At 40.8% G+C, this 24,681-nt stretch overlaps 1 protein-coding gene across 11 annotated transcripts in view; it reads right to left on the bottom strand.

The window, feature by feature from the left end:
* The window catches only part of Mllt10 (MLLT10 histone lysine methyltransferase DOT1L cofactor), a 154,827-nt gene that overhangs the window by 15,723 nt on the left and 114,423 nt on the right, over nt 1–24,681 (bottom strand). For all 11 annotated transcript variants that reach the window (XM_041630615.1, XM_041630614.1, XM_041630613.1 and 8 more), the window contains one exon: nt 16,653–16,831. In XM_041630615.1, the coding sequence (XP_041486549.1) occupies nt 16,653–16,831 (179 nt within the window). The remainder of the gene's footprint in view (nt 1–16,652; nt 16,832–24,681) is intronic.

Raw genomic sequence — 24,681 nt, 5'->3', positions numbered from 1 at the left:
TCTCTTGTATACAAAATACTGATGCTAGACGCACAGAGGCGGAGCGGCGGCGGCCAGACGCACAGAGGCGGAGCGGCGGCGGCCAGACGCACAGAGGCGGAGCGGCGGCGGCCAGACGCACAGAGGCGGAGCGGCGGCGGCCAGACGCACAGAGGCGGAGCGGCGGCGGCCAGACGCACAGAGGCGGAGCGGCGGCGGCCAGACGCACAGAGGCGGAGCGGCGGCGGCCAGACGCACAGAGGCGGAGCGGCGGCGGCCAGACGCACAGAGGCGGAGCGGCGGCGGCCAGACGCACAGAGGCGGAGCAGCGGCGGCCAGACGCACAGAGGCGGAGCGGCGGCGGCCAGACGCACAGAGGCGGAGCGGCGGCGGCCAGACGCACAGAGGCGGAGCGGCGGCGGCCAGACGCACAGAGGCGGAGCGGCGGCGGCCAGACGCACAGAGGCGGAGCGGCGGCGGCCAGACGCACAGAGGCGGAGCGGCGGCGGCCAGACGCACAGAGGCGGAGCGGCGGCGGCCAGACGCACAGAGGCGGAGCGGCGGCGGCCAGACGCACAGAGGCGGAGCGGCGGCGGCCAGACGCACAGAGGCGGAGCGGCGGCGGCCAGACGCGGCGGAGCGGCGGCGGCCAGACGCGGCGGAGCGGCGGCGGCCAGACGCGGCGGAGCGGCGGCGGCCAGACGCGGCGGAGCGGCGGCGGCCAGACGCGGCGGAGCAACACCGCATACAGGAAGAGGCTTTCGGGGACCGGCGCAGAGGCAGACCCAAGCGGCGGGAACAGGCGTGCAATAAGGAGAGCAGATCGCCCTACTACAATCGAATCAAAGAGGTAGGCCTTTGGTTGGCCAGGTCACTGGCACAAGGGGAGCCTGGTCCTGTCCTGAAGATCCTTCAGAGGGGTGAGAGGGTTCTTGGCCTGCAGCAGGAACCACGAAAGAGAGTGAGGGCATTTTGTAAGCGGAGCCCTTGGCCAGCAGGGAAACCTGATCCGGTTTTTAAAGGACCCATTGGATAGGATCAATAGGAGGAGATGGGCAGGCGCCAAGGCAAGAATTCTCCCAATAATCCGAAAAACAACATGAAAACATCAGAACCCAATGATCTTACAACAGAAGTATTTGAACAACCTAACACAGAAGAAATGGAAAAAATCGACTTTATGAAGATAATAGAGTCCCTTAAACAACATGTAAAAAATGCCCTTACAGAAATGGATGAGAAGTATAACAAAAAGTTTGAAGAAATGAGTAAATACGTACATGATACCCTGGGAAACCAAGAAAAAACCATCAAACAGGTAATGGAAACAGTTCAAGAATTGAAAACTGAAATGAAGGCAAAGAAGAAAATACAAACTGAGGACCAGCTGGATATGGAAAATCTAGGCCAACGAGCAGAGTCTACAGAAACAAGCATAATCAATAGAATACAAGAGCTAGAAGAAAGACTCTCAGATGCTGAGGACACCATAGAGAAAATAAACGAACAGATCAAAGAAAACAGCAAAGCCAACAAATTCTCAACACAAAACATTCAGGAACTATGGGACACAATAAAAAAACCAAACCTAAGAATAATAGGAATAGAAGAAGGAGAAGAGTCACAGCTCAAAGGCCCAGAAAATATTTTCAACAAAATTATGGAAGAAAACTTTCCCAACTTAAAGAAAGATATTCACTTAAATATTCAAGAAGCATACAGAACACCAAACAGACTGGATCAAAGAAAAACATCTCCTCGCCATATAATAATCAAAACACAAAATATACAGGTTAAAGAAAAAATATTAAGAGCTGCAAAAGAAAAAGGGCAAGTAACTTATAAAGGTAAACCGATCAGACTTACACCTGACTTCTCGATGGAAACTATGAAAGCCAGAAGGTCCTGGATAGAGGTTCTGCAGAAGCTAAGAGACCATGGATGCAAACCCAAACTGCTATACCCAGCCAAGCTATCATTCATTATCAATGGAGAAAACAAAACATTCCATGATAAGAAAAAATTTAAACAATACGTAGCCACAAATCCAGCCCTACAGAAAGTAATAGAAGGAAAATCGCAACCCAAGGAATCCAACACTGCCAACACTGCCTACAATAACCCAGGCATCTAATGACCCTTCACGAGCACATCTCAAAGAAGGGAGACAATCTCTACTACCAAAAGCAATAAGAATAACCGGAGTAAACAACCACTGGTCATTAATATCACTTAATATTAATGGGCTCAATTCACCTATAAAAAGGCACAGGCTAAAAGATTGGATACGAAAACAGGATCCAACATTCTGCTGTTTGCAAGAAACACATCTCAACCACAAAGACAGGCACCTACTCAGAGTAAAGGGTTGGGAAAAGGTGTTTCAAGCAAATGGTCCTAAGAAAAAAGCAGGTGTGGCCATACTAATTTCTAACAAAACTGACTTCAAACTAAAATCAATCAGAAGAGACCGAGACGGTCACTTTATACTCATAACAGGAACAATTCATCAGGAGGAGGTCTCAATCCTGAATATATACGCCCCCAATATAAAAGCACCTACTTATGTAAAAGAAATATTACTAGAACTCAAGGCAGACATCAAACCACACACACTAGTAGTAGGAGACTTCAACACACCTCTCTCTCCAAGGGACAGGTCAATCAGACAGAAACCTAATAGAGAATTAAGAGAATTATTGGAGGTAATGAAGCAAATGGACTTAACAGACATCTATAGAACATTCCACCCAAATAGGAAAGAATATACCTTCTTCTCTGCAGCTCATGGAACCTTCTCAAAAATTGACCACATACTCGGAAACAAAGGAAACCTCCACAGATACAAAAAAATATCAGTGTCCACCTGTGTCTTATCAGATCATCACGGATTAAAATTAGAAGGCAACAACCACGCTGCCCCCAAAAAACCGACAAACTCATGGAAACTGAACAGTCAACTACTGAACCACACCTGGGTCAAGGAAGAAATCAAGAAAGAAATTAAAGTCTTCCTTGAATTTAATGAAAATAAAGGGACAACATACTCAAACCTATGGGACACAATGAAAGCAGTGCTAAGAGGAAAGTTCATAGCACTAAGTGCCCACTTAAAGAAAACGGAGAATGCATACATTGGGGACTTAACAACACACCTGAAAGCTCTAGAAAAAAAAGAAGCAGACGCGCCCAGGAGAAGTAGAAGACTGGAAATAATAAAACTGAGGGCTGAAATCAACAAAATAGAAACACAGAAAACAGTCCAAAGAATCAATGAAACAAAAAGCTGGTTCTTGGAGAAAATCAACAAGATCGACAAACCCCTATCCAAACTAATTAAACGACAGAGAGAGAACACGCAAATAAATAAGATCAGAAATGAAAAGGGGGACATAACCACAGACACAGAGGAAATTCAGAGAATCATTAGATCTTACTACAAAAGCCTGTATGCCACAAAACTGGAAAATACAAAAGAAATGGACATTTTTTTAAATAAGTACCACATACCAAAGCTAAACCAAGACCAGGTGAATGATCTAAATAGACCGGTTTCTCGCGAAGAATTAGAAAAGGTTATCAAAAATCTCCCTTCGAAAAAAAGCCCAGGACCAGATGGTTTCAATGCAGAATTCTACCAGAACTTCCAAGAAGAACTAATACCTATACTCCTTAATGTATTTCACAATATAGAATCAGAAGAGTCATTGCCAAATTCCTTTTATGAAACTACAGTTACCCTGATACCAAAACCACAAAAAGACCCAACCAAGAAAGAGAATTACAGACCGATCTCACTCATGAACATCGACGCAAAAATTTTCAATAAAATACTGGCAAACCGAATCCAAGAACACATAAGAAAAATTATCCATTATGATCAAGTAGGCTTCATCCCAGAGATGCAGGGCTGGTTCAACATACGCAAATCTATCAATGTAATCCACCATATAAATAAACTGAAAGAAAAAAACCATATGATCATTTCACTAGATGCTGAAAAAGCATTCGACAAAATTCAACACCCCTTTATGATAAAGGTCTTGGAGAGAATAGGGATACAAGGGTCCTACCTAAATATAATAAAAGCTATTTACAGCAAGCCAACAGCTAACATTAAATTAAACGGAGAAAAACTCAAAGCCATCCCACTTAAATCAGGAACACGACAAGGATGTCCACTCTCTCCATACCTCTTCAATATAGTGCTTGAAATTCTAGCAATAGCAATAAGACAACATAAGGAGATCAAGGGGATTCGTATTGGAAAGGAAGAAGTTAAGCTTTCGTTATTTGCAGATGATATGATAGTGTACATAAGCGACCCCAAAAATTCTACCAAAGAACTCCTACAGCTGATAAACAGCTTTAGTAATGTGGCAGGATACAAGATCAACTCCAAAAAATCAGTTGCCTTCCTATACACTAAGGATAAGGAAGCAGAGAGGGAAATCAGAGAAGCATCACCTTTCACGATAGCCACAAATAGCATAAAATACCTTGGGGTAACCCTGACCAAGGAAGTGAAAGATCTACTTGACAAGAACTACAAGTCTTTGAAGAAAGAAATTGAAGAAGACACCAGAAAATGGAAAGACCTCCCTTGCTCTTGGATTGGGAGGATCAACATAGTAAAAATGGCAATTCTACCAAAAGCAATCTATAGATTCAATGCAATCCCCATCAAAATCCCATCAAAATTCTTCACAGATCTGGAGAAGACAATAATCAACTTTATATGGAAAAACAAAAAACCCAGGATAGCCAAAACAATCTTATACAATAAAGGATTGTCTGGAGGCATTACCATCCCTGACTTCAAACTCTATTACAGAGCTACAGTATTGAAAACAGCTTGGTATTGGCATAAAAACAGAGAAGTCGACCAATGGAATCGAATAGAAGACCCTGACATTAACCCACAAACCTATGAACACCTGATCTTCGATAAAGGAGCTAAAAGTATACAATGGAAAAAAGAGAGCATCTTCAACAAATGGTGCTGGCAAAACTGGATGTCAATCTGTAGAAGAATGAAAATAGATCCATATCTATCACCATGCACAAAACTCAAATCCAAATGGATTAAAGACCTCAATATCAGTCCGAACACACTGAACCTGATAGAAGAGAAAGTGGGAAGTACTCTACAGCACATGGGCACAGGAGACCACTTCCTATGTATAACCCCAGCAGCACAGACACTAAGGGCATCATTGAATAAATGGGACTCCCTGAGGCTGAGAAGCTTCTGTAAAGCAAAGGACACGGTCACTAAGACAAAAAGACAACCCACTGACTGGGAGAAGATCTTCACCAACCCTGCTACTGACAAAGGTTTGATCTCCAAAATATATAAAGAACTCAAGAAACTAGACCGTAAAAGGCTAATCAACCCAATTATAAAGTGGGGCACTGATCTGAACAGAGAATTCTCAACAGAAGAACTTCAAATGGCCAAAAGACACTTAAGGTCATGCTCAACTTCCTTAGCGATCAGGGAAATGCAAATCAAGACAACTTTAAGATACCACCTTACACCTGTCAGAATGGCGAAAATAAAAAACACCAATGATAGCCTTTGCTGGAGAGGTTGTGGAGAAAGGGGTACACTCACCCATTGCTGGTGGGAATGCAAACTTGTGCAACCACTCTGGAAAGCAGTGTTTCGGTTTCTCAGGAAATTCGGGATCAACCTACCCCTGGATCCAGCAATACCACTCTTGGGAATATACCCAAGAGAGGCCCTATCATACAACAAAAGTATATGCTCAACTATGTTCATGGCAGCATTGTTTGTAATAGCCAGAACCTGGAAACAACCTAGATGCCCTTCAACGGAAGAATGGATGAAGAAAGTATGGAATATATATATATTAGAGTATTACTCAGCAGTAAAAAACAAGGACTTCTTGAATTTTGCATACAAATGGATGGAAATAGAAAACACTATCCTGAGTGAGGTAAGCCAGACCCAAAAAGAGGACCATGGGATGTACTCACTCATATTTGGTTTCTAGCCATAAATAAAGGACATTGAGCTTATAATTCATGTTCCTAGAGAAGCTAAATAAGAAGGTGAATCCAAAGACAAACACATAGGCATCCTCAGGAATATTAACCTTCATCAGGCGATGAAAGGAGACAGAGACAGAGACCCACACGGGAGCACCGGACAGAAATCTCAAGGTCCAAATCAGGAGCAGAAGGAGACGGAGCACGAGCAAGGAACTCAGGACCACGAGGGGTGCACCCACACACTAAGACAATGGGGATGTTCTATTGGGATCTCACCAAGGCCAGCTGGCCTAGGTCTGAATAAACATGGGATAAATCCGGACTAGCTGAACATAGCGGACAATGAGGAATACTGAGAATTCAAGAACAATTGCAGTGGGTTTTTGATCCTACTGCACGTACTGGCTTTGTGGGAGCCTAGGCAGTTTGGATGCTCACCTTACGAGACCTGGATAGAGGTGGGCAGTCCTTGGGCTTCCCACAGGTCAGGGAACCCTGATTGCTCTTCGAGCAGATGAGGGAGGGGGAATTGATCGGGGGAGGGGGAGGGAAATGGGAAGCGGTTGTGGGGACGAGGCAGAAATCCTTAATAAATAAATAAATTTAAAAAAAAAAAAAAAAGAGAAATGAAAAAAAAAAAAAAAAAAAAAATACTGATGCTAACAGAAAGCTTTTATTACCTTAAATAATTGTCAGATTTAACAGAATCACAAAATTTAAAGTAAACTTACTCCTCTGTTTCATTACTAAAATCAAAGCATAGCTATTTAAGAACAAATCTCTTGAAAATCATTTTTAAAAAGCTAGAGCATTTCTAGCAAAAAAAAAAAGTGACAGCAGAAAGAGACATGGGGCCTTGTGACATGGTTAACAGCTCAGAAGAGACTGTGACATGCACATACCTAGAGAATGTTTCTGGGAAACTCCCAGCTCAAGCAGCAGTATATTGTGTCATTTGGCCAACTTATAAAGACTGTATCCTTTTTTGTTGTTGTTGCCGTTGTTGTTTTCAAGACAAGGTTTCTCTGTAGCTTTGGAGCCTGTCCTGAATGAGTTCTTGTCGACCAGGCTGGCCTCGAACTCAGAGATCCGCGTGCCTTTGCTTCCCGAGTGCTGGGATTAAAAGCATGTGCCACCACTACCTGGTGAAGACTGTAGTCTTATAACCCATAGTAGTGATTTCCATGATTGGGAAAGAACTGTGTCCTACAGGTTGCCCTCTTCACACACCCATCTACATGCATGCACACATGTACACACATACCCCCCAAATTATCAATCCACAGTGAAAAAACAACTTCAACCTAAAGATCAACAATGGATACTTACTATGTATTTAGTAGTATGGATACTTAAAACACAATTCATAAACTAAAATAATATGACTCTTTTGGACTATGAAATAGCTTAGTGGGTGAGGGGACAGGTCACCAAGCCTGATGCCCGAGTGCCATTCCCATGACTCACACGGCAGAGGGAAGTGACTACTCAGGTATCCTGACATCCACATGTGTGCTATGGCATATGCATGGTAGGAATAGATAAACAATCATTTTTTAAAAGTGACTTTTTGCTTCTCCAAAAGCAACTATTTAGGTGTCTTAGCTATTCGTAAAATAACTAAGAACAAAAACAATGCTAACAAATCAGCATCCTGGGCACCAGTAACAACTCTCAGATACCGACACCTAAAAGTTCTTTTCATGGAACCTTTTATTCTTACTTGAGACACAAATTTTTAAAAGATCAGCTAAACATATAGAAAATAATGAGGAAGAAAGTTCGAGATTTGTTGACAGCAAGAGAGGAGAGAGATCTGTGTGTAGCAGGGACTACTGAGTAAGGGTAGGGAGGACTACTGAGTAAAAGTAGAGAGGACTGCTGGGTAGGGGTAGGGAGGACAGCTGGGTATGGGTAGATAGAGCTTTAGCACCCAGCTGCACAGCAGAAGACACTCAACATGTGGGTCTCCTTCCCTTTGCTGCCATTTCTGTTCTATAACTTACTAGCAGGAATACCTTCTCAGTTTTGAGTTCCTTAATAAATCAAGAGACCGAACTCTCTTACTAGTCTCTTCGTGAAAAGAAGGGACCCTGCTGCCACAGGCTTCATAATTACTCTTGGTAGCTTCAAATTTAAAAGGGTAGCATTTTTTTATCTCCCTCAGGCACAGTAAACATCACAACAGAACACAGTCCAGCGCAGTAGTGGGGCCCATCTGATAACCATCATCAAATGAATAAGCACAACTCTCTTCAGCCTATGCTAAGTTGACTTTTAAATTTACAGTTTCATTATTGTTATGGGTATGGAGATTTTGTCTGCATGTAAGTCTGTGGGCCACATGTGTGCTATACCCACAGCCCCTCCCCCCTTTCCCGTTTTTTTGAGACGGAGTTTCTCTGTAGCTTTGGAGAAACTAGTCCTGTCCTGGAACTAGTTCTTGTAGACCAGGCTGTTCTCAAACTCACAGAGATCCACCTGCCTTTGCCTCCAGAGTGCTGGGATTAAAGGTGTGTGCCACTGTCACCTAGCAAAGACAGACAGTCTTGAGATGCCATGTGGTTTCTGGGAATTGAGCCTGGGTCTTTTGGAAGAGAAACTAGTGCTTCTGACAGCTGAGGCAGCTTGCCAGCTCCAGAAAATTCTATTTAAAAGGTAAACTGAGGGGGGGGGGAGTACTGTTCTACGTGACCAATTTCCAAAACTATCTGAATGGCTAAAAACAAAAAATTTATAGTATTTTCTTTTTCTAAAAAAATTATTATTACATTTATCTAAACAAGAAATGGTCAACCCAAGTATGATGTCATATTCTTATACTTCCAACATTTACGAAGTTCAGGCAGGAGGATCACAAGCTTGAGGCTACAAGGAAAGATTGTGTTTCAAAAAGAAAAATAAATTTTCAAAGAGAAATTGTAATTAGTAATTTTGTTGGACAGGAAGGTGCTTTTATTCTGTACAGTGATGCTTCTGAACTACTGCACATTGAGTTCAGCTAAGAGACACATCGATGTGAGGGAAAGAACATGAGTCAGGACTATCACTGAACCCAAGGCCAGCCTGGACAACAAAGACCCTGTTGTTCCCCCTCCAAAATTAGCTTTGCTGTCACCAACAAAAAGAAGTATCAAGATTCAAGAGGACTAGAAAAAAAATCCCTGTTAACCTACAGAAGTAACAGCAAAGGGCACTGAAAGCTTTTATAAAAAAAAAAAAAAAACTTTAACAAGGAATAAAGGAACTATTAACACATACGCTTCTCTAAAGCTTATTTCCAACATGGGTTTTAAGAAAGCAAAATGCTGAAAGCAAATTATCAATGTATCACAGTCTCCAAGAGAGGGTATGGTATAAAGAAGAGGATTTTTTGGAAGCAAGTCCCTATTTGTTATAGCATTTCAGCACTTCATTCTATTCTGTCCAGGTAAGGGAAGTGACTTCCGAAAGCCCTCTCTCGAGTTTGAGCACACGAGGGAAGCTGAGTAAACAGGACAGTCACAATTTATGTAGGAACATTTTGCACTGCTGTTATAGCTTTTCTATGAATCTAGAAGGAATTCTAACAATCTATAGAAAAGCTCACTTTCATAAAATACAATTATTTTATAATTGGACCCAAAGACCAACAAACTAAAAATAAATTGAACAATTATTGAAGTAAATCTAAATCATTTTTAAACAAGTATCTAACGTTTCTTAAAAGGCATTAACAACTTAATGTATCAGACAGTTATAAAAGGCACAAACATAGATCTCAAGGCAATGTTCAACCTCAAGACAAATAAGTAAACTCAGGGTTTAGTCTATCCTATTAAAAATTTTAAGATCGAAACTCTACGTCTGCTCTAATCTACATATTAATACATCTTTTCTATTTTGAGGACTTGCTTATGATCACAGATGTGTCTGTGATGAGCTCTTGCAAACTGGTGACTACAGAATGCCGACATGCTGGGCTTGCTCTAAGGACTTTTACCTATAAAGAAGGGGAAAGGTTTGGTCTTAAGCTGACCAGACGACTTGAACTTGCTGTCAAGTCTGCAGGATCAGATGAGTTCAATCCTCAGGACCCACACTCCCAAAAGCTGTCCTTTAACCTTCATACACATGCTGAGGTGCAGGCACATATGTGCATGAGCACACACACAGACATACACGCACAGACAAACTGGAAAGAGCTAGGTCTAATACATTATATGATAAACAAACATGGAGAATGACATCAGACAGGACATGGCAGAGTCTACAACCCCAGGACTGGGGGGCGGATATGGGATGACCAGCGTGGTCACCTTTGACAGAAAAGCAAACACATGAGACTTTTCTTCATAAAAATAAAAATTAGGGGCGAAATACAATAGTTACTTGTAAAATTTTCAACCTTAGAAAATATAATAGCAGTGCATTTAGGACAAAAACTGTTTTAAAGCACACAATTAACCTGTTAGTCAACACTGCAGTCAAATGATTTATACACCCTTCAAAATGTAGTAGTAGCTATTTTTTCAACATTCTAGCACTGGAACATAATTTTATATTCTTTCAGCCAGGTACTAGTGCCATCTTTAATCCCAATACTCTTGGAAGGCAGAGGCAGACGGGTCTCTGAGTTTGAGGACAGGCTGGTCTACAGAACAGCCAGAGTTGCACAGAAAAACCTTCTCTCGAAAAACTAACCAAAGTCGGGCATTGGTGGCACATGCCTTTAATCCCAGCACTCGGGAGGTAGAGACAGGCAGATCTCTGTGAGTTCGAGGCCAGCCTGGTCTACAAGAGCTAGTTCCAGGACAGGCTCCAAAGCCACAACAGAAACCCTGTCTCGAAAGAAAAAAAAGAAAAAAAAGGAAAAAAAAAAAGAAAAAAAAAAACAAGCAAGCAACACCCCCCTCCACAAAAAAAAAAGTTTGAAAGAAAAAAAGAATTAAAGAAAGAAAAAAACTTAGCTTTTAACTATAACTGTCTTGATGGCTAATACAAGAAAAGATCAAAAAGAAATAACACTTAAGAAAAACTGTAGATAAAATTACAGTTTGACTTCATTGTAACAAAAGTTCTTTAAAATTTTTAAATAGAAAAAAATTACACATAAGAAAGCAATTGAATTTACAAAAAAAAAAAAGTTTTGTCTACAATCAAAAACGTCTTACCAGGCTATGGGAGCACGCACCTTTCATCCCAGTCCACAGGAGACAGAGGCAGGTGGATTTCTGAGTTCAGGCTCAGCCTGTTCTATAGAGTGAGTTCCAGGACAGCCAGAGCTGCACAGAGAAATCCTGCCTCAAAAAGCAATACAAACAAAAAATGTGTTCTTCCAAAATTTTTATTAAGATTATTTGTTAAGATGCTGAGAGAGACAGCTCAATAGTTAAGAAAATGAGTTACTCTTTGTGAAGATCCAGGTTCAATTCCCGACACCCACGTGGCAGCTAACTCACAACTATTAGAAATACCAGGCCCAAGGAATACAGCTCCCTCTTCTGGCAGGCACTAGGTACACATGTGGTGTGGACACACCAATTGTACGAATTTTTTTTTTAAAGACTACTTTTAAAAATTACCAATTCATATATACTTAACGTTTTTTGGTTTATTTTGTGGGCTGGGAATGAAACACGGGACTCACATATGCTAGGCAAGTATTTTATTACTAAGCTCCATCTCCAGGTCCCTACTTCATATATACTTTTTTTTTCATATATACTTTTAAAGTAAAACATTTTTTTAATCACCGCTGTATCTGCTACTAGCTAAGCTGTAGGCAAGCCATTAACTTTATCTACCCTCAAATTCCTATTACAGGAATGATGGTATAATGCTTTTCTTACCAGAATACTGTAAGAATATAGTTAATATGCATAATGGGCTCATAAAAACATCTGGAACAGGATAAGTAAGCATCCCATAGTTCAGCTTGTTATTTTATTTCTATGACAGTCAAAACTGTTTCAGCACATGAAGGTGCCTACTGCCAAGTGTGAAAATCTAACTTTAATTCCTGAAACCTGAAGCAGAAAACAGCCTTCTGCAAGTTCTATTATGACCTATACACATGCACACTGTCCATGTGCACACCCACACAATACACAAAATAAATACGCAATAAAAAAACTTTTAAGAGCATACTGTTTGTAAACTAATATGGTTTCTGTATTTCCATAAACTTGGATAAGATAAATTATCAATTATATACTGATACTAGTTGTGGCAAATATCCAGGAGTAAAAAGTGTCCAAAGAACCATTAGATGGCATAAAGCCTCACTGTAAGAATTATTTCACCTGCAGATTTGACACCAATACAGCAATACCCCTGAGCACAGTGGTCACACCTGTGATCTCAACACTGGAAAAGCAGAGGAGGAATGCTAAAATACCATGTGCTCCAGACCACTTTAGGCAACAGGGGTTCAAAGCCAGCTAGCCCTGACTATATGGCAGGATTGTCAAAAATGTAGAAATTTTTGGTTTTGTTTTTTTCCAAGTCTAAAAGTTTCTTAAAGCAGGCAGTTCTGGCCAACCAGGGCTGCTGCATGAAAACTGAGCTGCTAAGGGAAGGTACACCTGTGGCTGCTGATGAAGGTTCCACAGAGACACAGACAGGAGAGACTCCCATGGTTACAGATGGAGAAACCAATGGTTCTTGTGAAAAGAGCAGTGACACCAGCCATCCGAATGCACCCAAACATACTCAGGAGAACACAAGAGCTAGCCCGCAGGAAGGTACCAACAGAGCATCTCAGGTGGCCAAAAACGGTCTTTCAGAAAGAGACACAGGAGTTAGAAAGCAAAACCATGTCACATCTGACGACTTCATGCAGACTTCTGTCATTGGCAGCAATGAATATTTCTTAAATAAACCAGCCCTGCAGGGGCAGCCCTTGAGGACTCCCAAAAAAAGAACCCCCCCCCCATACACACACCACAACAAAAGCATACAAGACTTCAAATACAATGTAAGTGTTAAGATATTTTAAAGTTTTATTTACACACACACTTAAAATTATGAGCACATGTTTGAACAGAAAGGTTTCCTTAAAGAAATAATGAACATTAGACAAGGACTGGATCAGTTTCATTTATTCTCTGCCATGATTCAAACTTCATACTTTCCTGAGAACCAACTCCAATTCTGAGTCAGCTACCACCAGTGAAGCATTAATACCCAGCGTGTGATGAGAGATGAAACCAAGTGTGAACAACTTTCTGGTCCCATGAGTAGGCAGACTGTTGAAGCTGTCAGGTTCAATTGTATCATTCCCTATTACTCAATGCCCCAAACTGCTTCCTAATTGTTAGGAGCTTAATGTATTCAAAACCACTGTTTAGGCTAATGCTGAAATGTTCCACAATTGAGTCTCCAAAAAGTAGGAGGAGGATTAAAGTGCAGTTAAACCATTACTGAACACTCTCAATAGGACAGGAGAACTGGACAGAATAACCAATTCTAAATAGATTGCTAAAGTGGTTAATATCTAATCAATGTTATCACTTATCTTTTAGGGAGAAAGTAGTGGATGGAATATGAAAAGCAACATGAAAAGTCAGCGGTACTCCTAAAATGATTTAAACCCTTAACTGATGATCCAATTAGAAAAAATACAAAACATTTTACCTTCCAATAATGGTAAGGATCTACAGTTACGACTACTGATATACTATAGACAGTCTACTATGTACTGAACTTTTATGCCAACTACATGTAAAGGAAAAGTTACTCTAAAAAACAAGTACAGCATATCAAGTAAGCTAATGGTTACTACAGCAGCACCAGATAAGCCAGACTAAATATGATTCAGCTTCAAGGCAGAATGCATTTACTGCTAGACAGAAACACACATGCAGCTGTCTCAGCATGCAGCATGTGAATATAACTGGATCTATCTATCTATCTATCTATCTATCTATCTATCTATCTATAACATATGAGAGACCCATCCTACAGGACCACGGAAGGAGACAGCGTAAAGGCTGTAAATCCTATGGCTTTTTTGCTCTTCACTTGAATCACATGACAAGTGAAACTGTTTCCCTTCACTTCCAGATCACTTACCCCCATGTACCTCTCCCTAATGCCAGCCCCAAGACCACTGACTTAACGAATGAGAAGAAATGATATTTTGCTAAATTCAGCCTAGAATTAACCAGAATAATTAAACAGACTTCTATAAAGACAGAAAAAAAATGCAAACTGGAAATATTCAAAAGTGAGACTTGGTCCAAGGGTAAAGAGCCATCAAACAGCACATAGTTACATTTAATTAAAAGAGATAAAACAATTTATTAGACCCATTCTTTCATTTGTTCTTTCACCCTCCCTAAGTCCTGTTATTTCCATCCCTTACTTTTCCAGAGAAATAAGCTAAAGAAAGGTCAGGCGGTGGTGGCGCACACCTTTTTAATCCCAGCACTCGGGAGGCAGATCCCAGGTGGATCTCTGGAGTTCGAGGCCAGCAGGGTCTACAAGAACTAGTTCCAGAACAGGCTCCAAAGCTACAGAGAAATCCCGTCTTGAAAAACAAAAAAGCTAAAGGAAACCTTTCTAAAGTAATCAAGCTACCCTTATTCACCAAATAGTGCATTTTCATGTTCAAAAATGGCACAGATAATCAGACCCTTTGTTCAGTCTATTATTTGACTTAAATAAAATGATGACTACCCAACACCATTCATAAAAACACACATGACAATAATACAATGTTGTACTCTAATAATACAGCATATGGCCAGGCAGTGGTGGCACACACCTTTAATCTCAGCACTTGAGGCCGAGGCAGGTAAATCTCTGTGAGTTTAGGGCCAGCCTGGTCTACAGAGTGAGTTTTAGGATAGCCGGAGCAACACAGAAAAACCCTACCTTAAAAAAAACCAAAAATAAATATAAAATTTAAAAAAACGGACGTCCAGAAAACACCAAAGAAATGCATATTTTAAAGTCTCATAATAGAAATTATGCATATATAGAAAAGCTCAAATTTGTATTTTCTTTTTTCCTTTTTTTAAAAGCTTGGTTAGAGAATCAAACCTATGGCCTCACACAGGTTAGGCAAAGGCTTTCTCCACACAGCAATTAAACGCTAACTAGACAAACTAGTGCTTTAAAAATTACACTATAGCAACTTTCTCCAATGTTAAAAAATCTGTTCCTAGAGTCTTGAAAAAAAGTGAAATGACTACAGAATGAAGCTGGGTGTGGTGGCACAAAGCTCTAAAGCCTTGAAACTCTGCAGACAGACACAAAAGACTCAGTTTTTAAAGCTCAGGGATGTAGCTTTAAAATAGTGGGGAAAGGCAGGACAAGCATGCACAAGACGGCTCAGGGGGTAAAGGCACTTTCCTTCCTGTGATACAAGCCTAGCTACCTAGGTTTCATCTCCAGAGTCAGCTGTCTCAGACCTAAACATACACACTGCTTTGTGCCCACATATAACAAACACAAATAATTCAAATATTCATAGTTTAGGACTCTCAAATGATTACCTTTAGAAGTAACAGTTTAAACGGCTTTCCAAAACATCTTAATTATTTTTCTTATTAATAAGATACAAGACTACGGTTTCTCTTTTCTATCACTTGTTTTTCGTAACATTCCTATTGCCAGACCTAGTGAAGCTGACCAGTATCAGTTACTCAGCACTCCAAAGCAAGAAGACCACCAGTTCAAGGCCCACTTAGTCCAAGAATGAATTTAAAGCCAACCTGGGCAACTTAGTTGAGACCATACCTTAAAATTATATATAAAATTGAGGGCTGGGGACAGGCAGTGATACATGCCTTTAATACCTGCACTCAGAGTGAAAGGCAGGTGGATCTCTGTTCCAGGCCAGCCTGGTGTACAGAGTAAGTTCCAGGACAGCCAGGGCTACACAGACAAATACGATCTCGAAAAAAGGAAAGGGGGTGGGGGTGGGGGGCCACAGACAGGCGGGAAGGGAAGAGAAGGGAGGGGACTGAAGGGGGTGGGAGGGGACGGGACAGGGTGGGAGGGGAGGGGAGAAAAGAAAGAGGCAGGCAGAAGGCTGGGTAAGATAAATTTCAGTGGTAGAGCACTTGCCTGGTTTATGGGAGCCCTGGACTTAAAGATTGAAAGAATCATAACCCTACAGAGTAGGCGTCAGATGTGAGTGTGAAAGAAAGGAGAGACAAAGGAGAACCTTGCAGTCTACTAAGAGCTCTTTCATTTTTATTTATTTATTCTTTTAAGTAATGTATTGGGGGGGTCGATTTATATTTGGGAATTTTGAAAGGTTTATTTTATTTGTTTTAAATTATGTGTATGTGGGTGGAAATCCGCACAAGTGTAGGTACCAGGTGTTAGAGGAATTGGATCCCTGAGTTGCAGTTACACCAGGTGCTAGAAACTGAACTCTGCTTTCTTTCAAAAGCAGCACACACTCTTAACCAGTGAGCTATCTCTTCAGGCTGGAGTCATTTACTCTTCAATATTATCTCCTAGGTTAATTAAAATAATTTATACAAAAGATTTTCAAATACTATTTGTTCAGTTTTAAACGTTCTTTTTTTAAAAGAAGAGAAGTGGCAAAAAGCCCACAAAAACGCCAAATTGACTCATACATTTTTCTACATTTTCTGATTTTTATTGGCGACAATCACAATGCTTGCTAATAAGGCTGGCTCTGAACTATGACATACCTGAGTTGTAGTGGCTGCAGGGGTTACAGATGACGCAGCTGAGGGGGAGAGGGCTCCCACCTGTTGCAAATGCCCAGATGACTGCTGAGGTATGTGAGAGCTAGAGACAGGAGTGCTAGATCCCGAGCCAGACACCACGTTTGGAAAGGATACAGCTACATCATTGCTGTTATAAATACCTGCAACCAAAGAAAGTTTATTTAAATATCTTATAATTTAGCAGTCAAATTGGTCAGACAAAATTTCTCCTCTAAATAAATTTAATTAGTGTTTAATAACTACTAAAATAAGCTAACACTAAAAAAAATTTTCACAAAATATTTGTCTAAAAGAATCTAAGTCACTTTTAACTTAGCAAGTATTTTTGTTAATTAAACAAACAACCAAAAGTTAAGCATTGTAGGCATTTCTAAGAGCAAGAAAAGGTTTCCAAACAGAAGGAAGCAGCTGAGAGCTGTGTTTGAAACCACTTGGTAAGCCATTCAAAGTGCGTAGGACCCTAGAAATCGTAACTGACGAGCTATGAAATGGACAGAGAACTTGTTCTAGGAAGATACAAAATAAAGTACAATAGTATTGAATTTGATTTCAATATTAAAAATGCTAGTGTCCTTCGTGCATCCCAGTTGTGAGACCAGAGGTGGCATCTAGAATAGCCAGGAATCGAGCAGACAGGAGTTTCTGAGTGACCGCACTAAGTGAATGAGGCCAATATAAGAGGAAAAATTAAAACACCAAGAGATGAAAGATGAGGTAGTAGCTCCCTTTTGGGGACAAGAAAATGACAGCATACTTGATGAAAACAGTTTTTCATTGTTCCATTGGGTAAAGCAGTAAAGGAAGAAGGAAACAGAAAGTAGATTTTATTCATTCTAGAAGAGCTAAGAAGAGAAACAGGGGTGGTGGTGCACACCTTTAATCCCAGCATTGGGGGGGGGGGGGGGGGTTCAAGGCCATCCTGGCCTACAGAGCAAGTTCCAGGACAGACAGGCTCCAAAAAGCAACAGAGAAACCCTGTCTTGAAAAAACAACCAACCAAACAAGCACCAAACAAAAACAGGAAAAATATTAAAGCCGGGCAGTGGTAGTGCACACCTTTAAATCCCAGCACTCAGGAGGCAGAAGCAGGCAGATCTCTGTGAGTTCAAGGCTAGCCTGGTCTACAGAGCGAGTTCCAGGACAGCCAGGACTGTTACACAGAGAAACCCTGTCTCAAAAAACCAAAAAAGGAAAAAGAAAAAAGAACTGGAGGAGGAGAAGCAGAAGAAAAGAAAATCTCAGCAGAAAGTAACAGTTACTGAGGACAAACTGTGCCCCATCATCTGCCCCCATTTACACTGGGGAAAGGTTCAATTGGGGGTGTGTGTGTGTGTGTGTGTGTGTGTGTGTGTGTGTATATATATATATGCACGAGAACAAGTAACTTTGGAGGGCTCACTGGCATAGAGAACAGCCTGACAACAGCAGCAAGCTCTAGGTTCAGTGACAGACCCTATCTCAAAGGAATAAGGCTAAGAATAAAGAGCAGGGAACACACCTAATGTCCTCCTCCATCCTCTATGGATGTGCACAGGTGAACCCACCTGCACACATGGGGAAGCAACAACACCCCACCCACACACACACCAGGAGGCCAGGGGAATACAGAGAAAAAGAAGTTCATCTTCAACCAGGAATGACTGCCCACAGAAACACTTGACTAATTCCAGGAGACATTTTTGTCAATGTCCCATTTTTTCAAAACTTGGAAATGCTACTGGTAAAACTGAGAGGCCAAGGATGCTAACTAACATCTTCCAATGCATGTGACAATCCTGGATGGTCCAAAGGATGCTAACTAATATCTTCCAATGCATGTGACAATCCTGGATGCTCCAAAGGATGCTAACTAACATCTTCCAATGCATGTGACAATCCTGGATGGTCCAAAGCATCAAGGAGAATAAAAGCTGAGAAACCAGTTACAAACCTGAGAGGAAGAAAGGGGGAAATGGATGGAAAGAAAAGAGGAAGGGAAGGACAAATCAAGAACACTGGCATTTAAATAGAAGAAAAGCAGGAAGGAATTAAGCAGGCTGAGATGACTCAGTTAAAAAAGTCCTGAGCTTAATGACCAGAATCACTGACAAACAAGCCAGGCACCCAGATTCCCTGAGGTAGAGACAAGAGGGTCAGCCAGTCTAGTCAGATTGGTGAGTGCCAGGCTCAGCAAAAGATCTTCTCAAAAATTCAGGTTTGTGAATTTTTGGGAGATATTCTCAGTTTTTGGCCTCTGAATGTATGTACACATATATGGATCTCACACGTAGACACACGCTCTCCTCCCTCCTCCCTTCAAAAACTATACTGCTAGAAGGCAATAATAATTAGTAAATTATATATATCACTTATCAATGGGGTTTATGTGACTCTAAACAATCCAAATATCAATTTATGCTTATAGAAACACCTACAACCTTCTTCAAAAAAAGAAAATAGAAGAATCAGGACACATTAAAAGGCTTTATACCTAGAATTTAGGGCCTTATATAATGTTTGCCTCAACAGTTTCTATAAAAAAATGACTTATTCATTCTGCCTGACAACTCACTGTTTCCCAGATATTAATCTAAGCCTTAGGTAAAATTATTCAAGATACATGGTTTCTGTCTTCAAGAAGCTTGGCAGAAAAGAGAATTATAACAATCAGAAAAATTCTGATGAAAACTGCTAGATTGTCTTGGGATTGGGTGAGTGCACACAAAAGGGTATCTAACCTAGTCCTTGATGACGGAATGGAAACTAAACCTTACTCCCTGGAATGAACATGGTTTCTAGAGCTGGTTTCTAAATGCACTACACAGCAGAGAACGACTGTATGAAAGAAGCATGTGCCAGAGAGGAATGAACCTGTGAGCAAGAAAGCAGGGACCAGATCAACACAGTGAGAACATACATCCAGGGATCACTGGCAGCAGGCTAAAACAACCTGTGAACGGACGCTACAATGCTACTGATATACAAAAACAAGAACTCAATGAAGGCAAAAGAGACATTATAGAAGCAAAGAGCATGGGGCCAGTGAAAAGAATAAATGGGCATGTCCACGATAATTCCTAGGCACTACTAAGTGGGGTGAAGAGCACTGGAGCCAGAAGAGCAAAGGCAAACAGTATTTGGTTCTGTGTGCAGCTAACAGTGGTGGCATCTAAAATTTCAAGGCTTTACATAGAATTAAACATAACTTTAAAGAAAGTGACTTCTTGTCCAAGTCAGAATGGCTATCATTAAGAACACAATGACAATTTCTGGCAAGGATGTGGGGAAAGAGGGACCTTACTCAATGCTGATGGGAGGGTAAACTTGTGTAGTCTTCATGGAAATCACCATGGAGAGTTCTCAAAACCCAACAGAAGCATCATGTGATCCAGCTCTACCACCGGAGATATAACACTTTGGGATACATTACACCTAAAGGACTCTAAGTCAGCTTACCATAGAGATACTTGATCAATCATGTTCATTGCTATCTATCCACAAAAGCTAAGAAGAGGAATAACACTAGATATCCAAATGAACGGATAGAAAAATGTGGTACATGTACACAATGGAACTGGGGGGAGGGGAGACGGTTTGAGACAAAACTTTCTCTGCATAGCTAGCCCTGCTTGTCCTTGAATTCACCACCTTCCTTGAACTCCTGAGTACTGGGATTAAAGATGTGTGCCACCATTGCCTGTCAACACAATGGAATTTTATACAGCCATAAAGAAAAGCTAAATTAAGAATGTAGGAAAACTGATATAACTGGTTATCATAATGTTAAAAGAAACTAGCAAGACTCATAAATACGGCATGTTTCTTCTTCTGGGGAATTTAGACTTAAAAGTGTATGTGTGGGGGGTGGGAAATGGAAATAAAGCAAAAAAAAGTTTGATGATCTTGTAGATAGCAAAATCAAGATTAGTAAAATCGATTTCCTAATACAAATCCAAGTATCAAGGGATTATCATAGTCTTGGAGATTTCTGTGGTCATAAAATACTTGCATAATCTGGAACATAAAAGGATGAGCATGAAGCCCCAGGGCCAGCCCAGCCCCGCATTGGCAGGAAAGCCAAGGGCCTGTTATACAAGCCTAACTTGATTTAAATCTCCAAAACTCATAAAAGTAGAATAAGAAAACTGACTCCACATCTGTGCTGTTAACATGCACATGTTCGTGTACACACATGCACATACTTGCGCATACACACAAACAAACCCCATAAAGTACATTTTTAAAAATCAGCATGAAGACAGATCTTGAGGCCATAGCACAGTAACAGTATGTAATCCTCTGAACTTAAACTTTCTGTTGCTCTGTGTTATGGCTCAAAGTTCTAAGTAGTAAATATTTATTTAGAAGAACACAAATTTCATTAAGAAAACTGAAGTTTTAGGTCCTAATTAAAAACAGATGATCTAAGTCAGCTGGTGGTGGGGCATGCCCTTTGATCCCAGCACTCGAGAGGTGGAGGCGGGAGGACCTTACAAACTCTGAGGGGGGAGGGGGAGTTTGGTCATGTGAGACAGAAAAAATAGCACTTCTGGGACTGAAGAGATGGCTATTATTATAAGATGTGCTACATTTGTTAATGCTGTGGTACATTTGCTTTTATGATGCAAGATGTGTTGCGTTCTTTTATGCTGCATTTGTTTAACTCTGTGAAGCTGTTACTTTGCCTGTCTAAAACACCCGATTGGTCTAATAGCAAGTCAGGAGAAAGGACAGGTAGAGCCAGTGGGCAGAGAATAGGAGAAATCTGGGAAGAAAAGATCAAAGAGAGGAAGAGGAAGAGGACATCAGGGCCCAGCGACCCAGTTACATAGCAACCAATGGAGGAAGAAGTAAAGAAAGGTATACAGAAATAGAGGAAGGGAAAAGCCCAGAGGCACAAGATAGATGGGATAATTTAAGTAAAGAAAAGCTGGCTAGGAATAAGCCAAGCTAAGGTCGGACATTCATAAGAATAAACCACCACGTGATTTATTTATTTGGGATCTGGGAGCCAAAACGTAAAAGGTTAAAAAAAAAAATTAAAACAAACAAAAATTTTTTAAAAAAATGGCTGGGTGGTGGCTGCACACACCTTCAATCCCAGCACTTGGGAGGCAGAGGCAGGTGGATCTCTGGGAGCTCAAAGCCAGCCTGGTCTACAGAGTGAGTTCCAGGATAGCCAAGGCAGTTACACAGAGAAACCCTGTCTCAAACAAACAAACAAAAACTGCAGTTAAGAGCACTGGCTGCTCTTCCAGAGGTCCTGAGTACAATTCCCAGCACCAACATAGTGGGTCACAACCACCTGTAATGAGAACCGGTGCCCTCTTCTGGCCTGCAGACATACACACAGACAGAACACTGTACATAATAAATAAGTAAATCTTTAACTTAAGATGGTGCCAGATTCCCTGGAACCTGAGTTACACGTGGTTTTAAGCTGTCATGTGAGTGCTAGGAACTAAACCTGGGTCCTCTGCAAGAGCAGTAAATGCTCTTAACCTAGAGACATTGATCCAGCACAAAAAGGGACTTCTGAATGAAGATTATTCCAATAGTTTATTTATTAGCTTTCTGTAACAAAACATATGAAACAACAAAAAGAACTTTTGCCTTAATATTCTTCCAGTAAGCACTTGTAATCTAGCCGAGGTAGGCATGGTGGTAGGGGTCTATAACCCCTGACTCAGGAAGCAGATAGAGGGATTAAATTCAAGGCCAGTCTGAACTGCAGAGTGAAATTATGACTCCAATAATGGAGGAAGGCTGGAGATGAGAGGAAAAGAAAGTACGAGTATGCAGAAATCTAAGTTCATGAACTGCTTGGACTATTTTCTTCAAGGTACATTAAAATGCTGACTACCTAGACCTTGTGGGTGTGGTATGCCTATTTGATTGTGAGTGTTTGTGCTTTGCAGATAGATGTGTGGAGGACAGAAGTATTTATTTCTTTATTTATTTCTTTTCTTTCTTGTTTTTTATTTTTTGGGGGGGGAGGGCAGGCTATCCTGGAACTCGCTCTGTAGACCAGGCTGGCCTCAAACTTAGAGAAATCCACCTGCCTCTGCCTCCTGAGTGCTGGATGAAAGCATGCACTCCCACCATACTGGATATTCTGGACTGCTCCCCCTCTCCCACTCAGGTCTAGTGACTTCAGCAGCTGTCACAGCACTGCTAACTGCCTACCATACACTGAAGATCCAAGTTCTAAAATTAAGAGCAAAAGCTAGAGATAGCATGCTGAAACCAAAATGGTGTGATTTCTTTTCATAAGTACAAACTTCTAGATGAGATAAAATTGAGTTCTATGTTACCAGCTATATGATTATAATCAGGATTACACAAGTATCCTGGGTCAACCATTTCAGTATTCCCCCCTCCCAAAAGGCTACCATCTTAATTTGAAGGCTTTAGCAATTTCTACTCCATAAGTTTCAATAAATACTACAGCCATTTTAGTATTTTAAATTCTAATTTAAAATTTCTAAGTAAGTAGTATTATAATTTTCTCACACACTTAAAGCCCCTTCAATACTAAAAAAGCCAAAATTACTATCACCATATGCTGTAATAATCACAAAATATAATATTGAAAAGCAAAACTGTGGTGAACAAGGGTCTTCAACTGTTTTGATATGGCATTAATATGTACTTAACTTACTTATATAATTTATCCAGTCTGACTGCAATCCACTAATCCTGCTTCGAGGCTGTTTGTGGCACTTAGGTTTTTGTTATAAAATACTGCAAATCAAAAATGTTCCTTTCATGACACCGAAGCTCAAGATCTCTGATTTCACTCACCACCCTGGTACGAACATTTTCTGTATCTATTTTCTTTAATAATAATAATTTTGAAATTAGGACCTAGAGAGAAGGCTCAGAACTTAAGACTACTTGCTATTCTTGCAGAGGACCTGAGTTCAACTCCTAGCAACCACACAGTGGCGCAGAACCATCCATAACTCCAGTTCCAGATAGTCTAGTGCCCTCTTCTAACTTCTGCAGGGCCAGATATCTATGCAGTAAGCATACATGCATGCAAGAAAAACGCCCATACACATAAAATCAATCCTCTGCAAGAGCAGCAAGTGCTCCTTACTACAAAGCCATCCTCCAGCCTACCACCACCGCCATTTTCTATTTAACTCCATTCTATTTCCATCTTTTACAAGTTTTACAGTTTTAATCCAAATCAACCTGACATTCATTTGGGTTCAATGGAACTAAATAAATCCTACAACACACAAGCTCCAGGCAAACACTCTGAAGTTCAGGACAGAGAACAGAAATGATAATACAGAAAGATACAGTGGATGGCAATGACATCCACCAAGGCTGCTGTTTCTTCATCCAGTTGATAAACAAGTACTAAGTAACTACTAAGAAAGAGACAAGGAGTTTGGAACAAAAGTAAAACTAAAAACAAGAAAAACAAGGTAAAACTGTTCACCAGGAACATACAGTTCAACTACAAAGACAAGCTTACAAAAACATATGAAAATGCATTCCAACATAAACTATGATGGACAAGGAAAATATGAGCAAAATAATTAGAGGGCTAAGATATAACTCAGTTGAAAGTGCTTGCTTAGATACACATAGCCCTTTGTTTAATTCCCAGTACCGCATAAAACCAGGTGGCACATGCTTGTAATCTTAGGACTCTGCTACTAGAGACATGATGATCAGAAATTCAGAAACATTTACACCGTCTCAAACAACAAAGAATAAAAAAATCAGGAATCAATAAGATCTGAAGAAATATAATACTGTAAGCCAAGATCTAAAAAGTTTGATCAGTGCTACCCAGACAGAAAGGAAAGAGAAGTACTCACAGGAGACTTAAACAAGAGAGAGATTTCAAATGTGCTATTATCCACGGGCAGATCTCTAGCCCCTAGCCCTAACCCTATTCACAGCACAACATACCCTTTAAAACAATAATCCCCTGACCCCTATGTAGCAAGGAGACTGAGAGGACAGATGTAAAAAGAAGAGTGTTTCAGGA

This window comes from Microtus oregoni, unplaced genomic scaffold (assembly GCF_018167655.1).
Source record: "Microtus oregoni isolate MIOR12 unplaced genomic scaffold, Mior012 000035F_ref0000213, whole genome shotgun sequence".
In the NCBI taxonomy this organism is placed as follows: Eukaryota; Metazoa; Chordata; class Mammalia; order Rodentia; family Cricetidae; genus Microtus; species Microtus oregoni.
The sequence above is the reverse complement of the archived record's forward strand: the minus strand, read 5'-3'. Positions and strand labels throughout refer to the sequence as shown.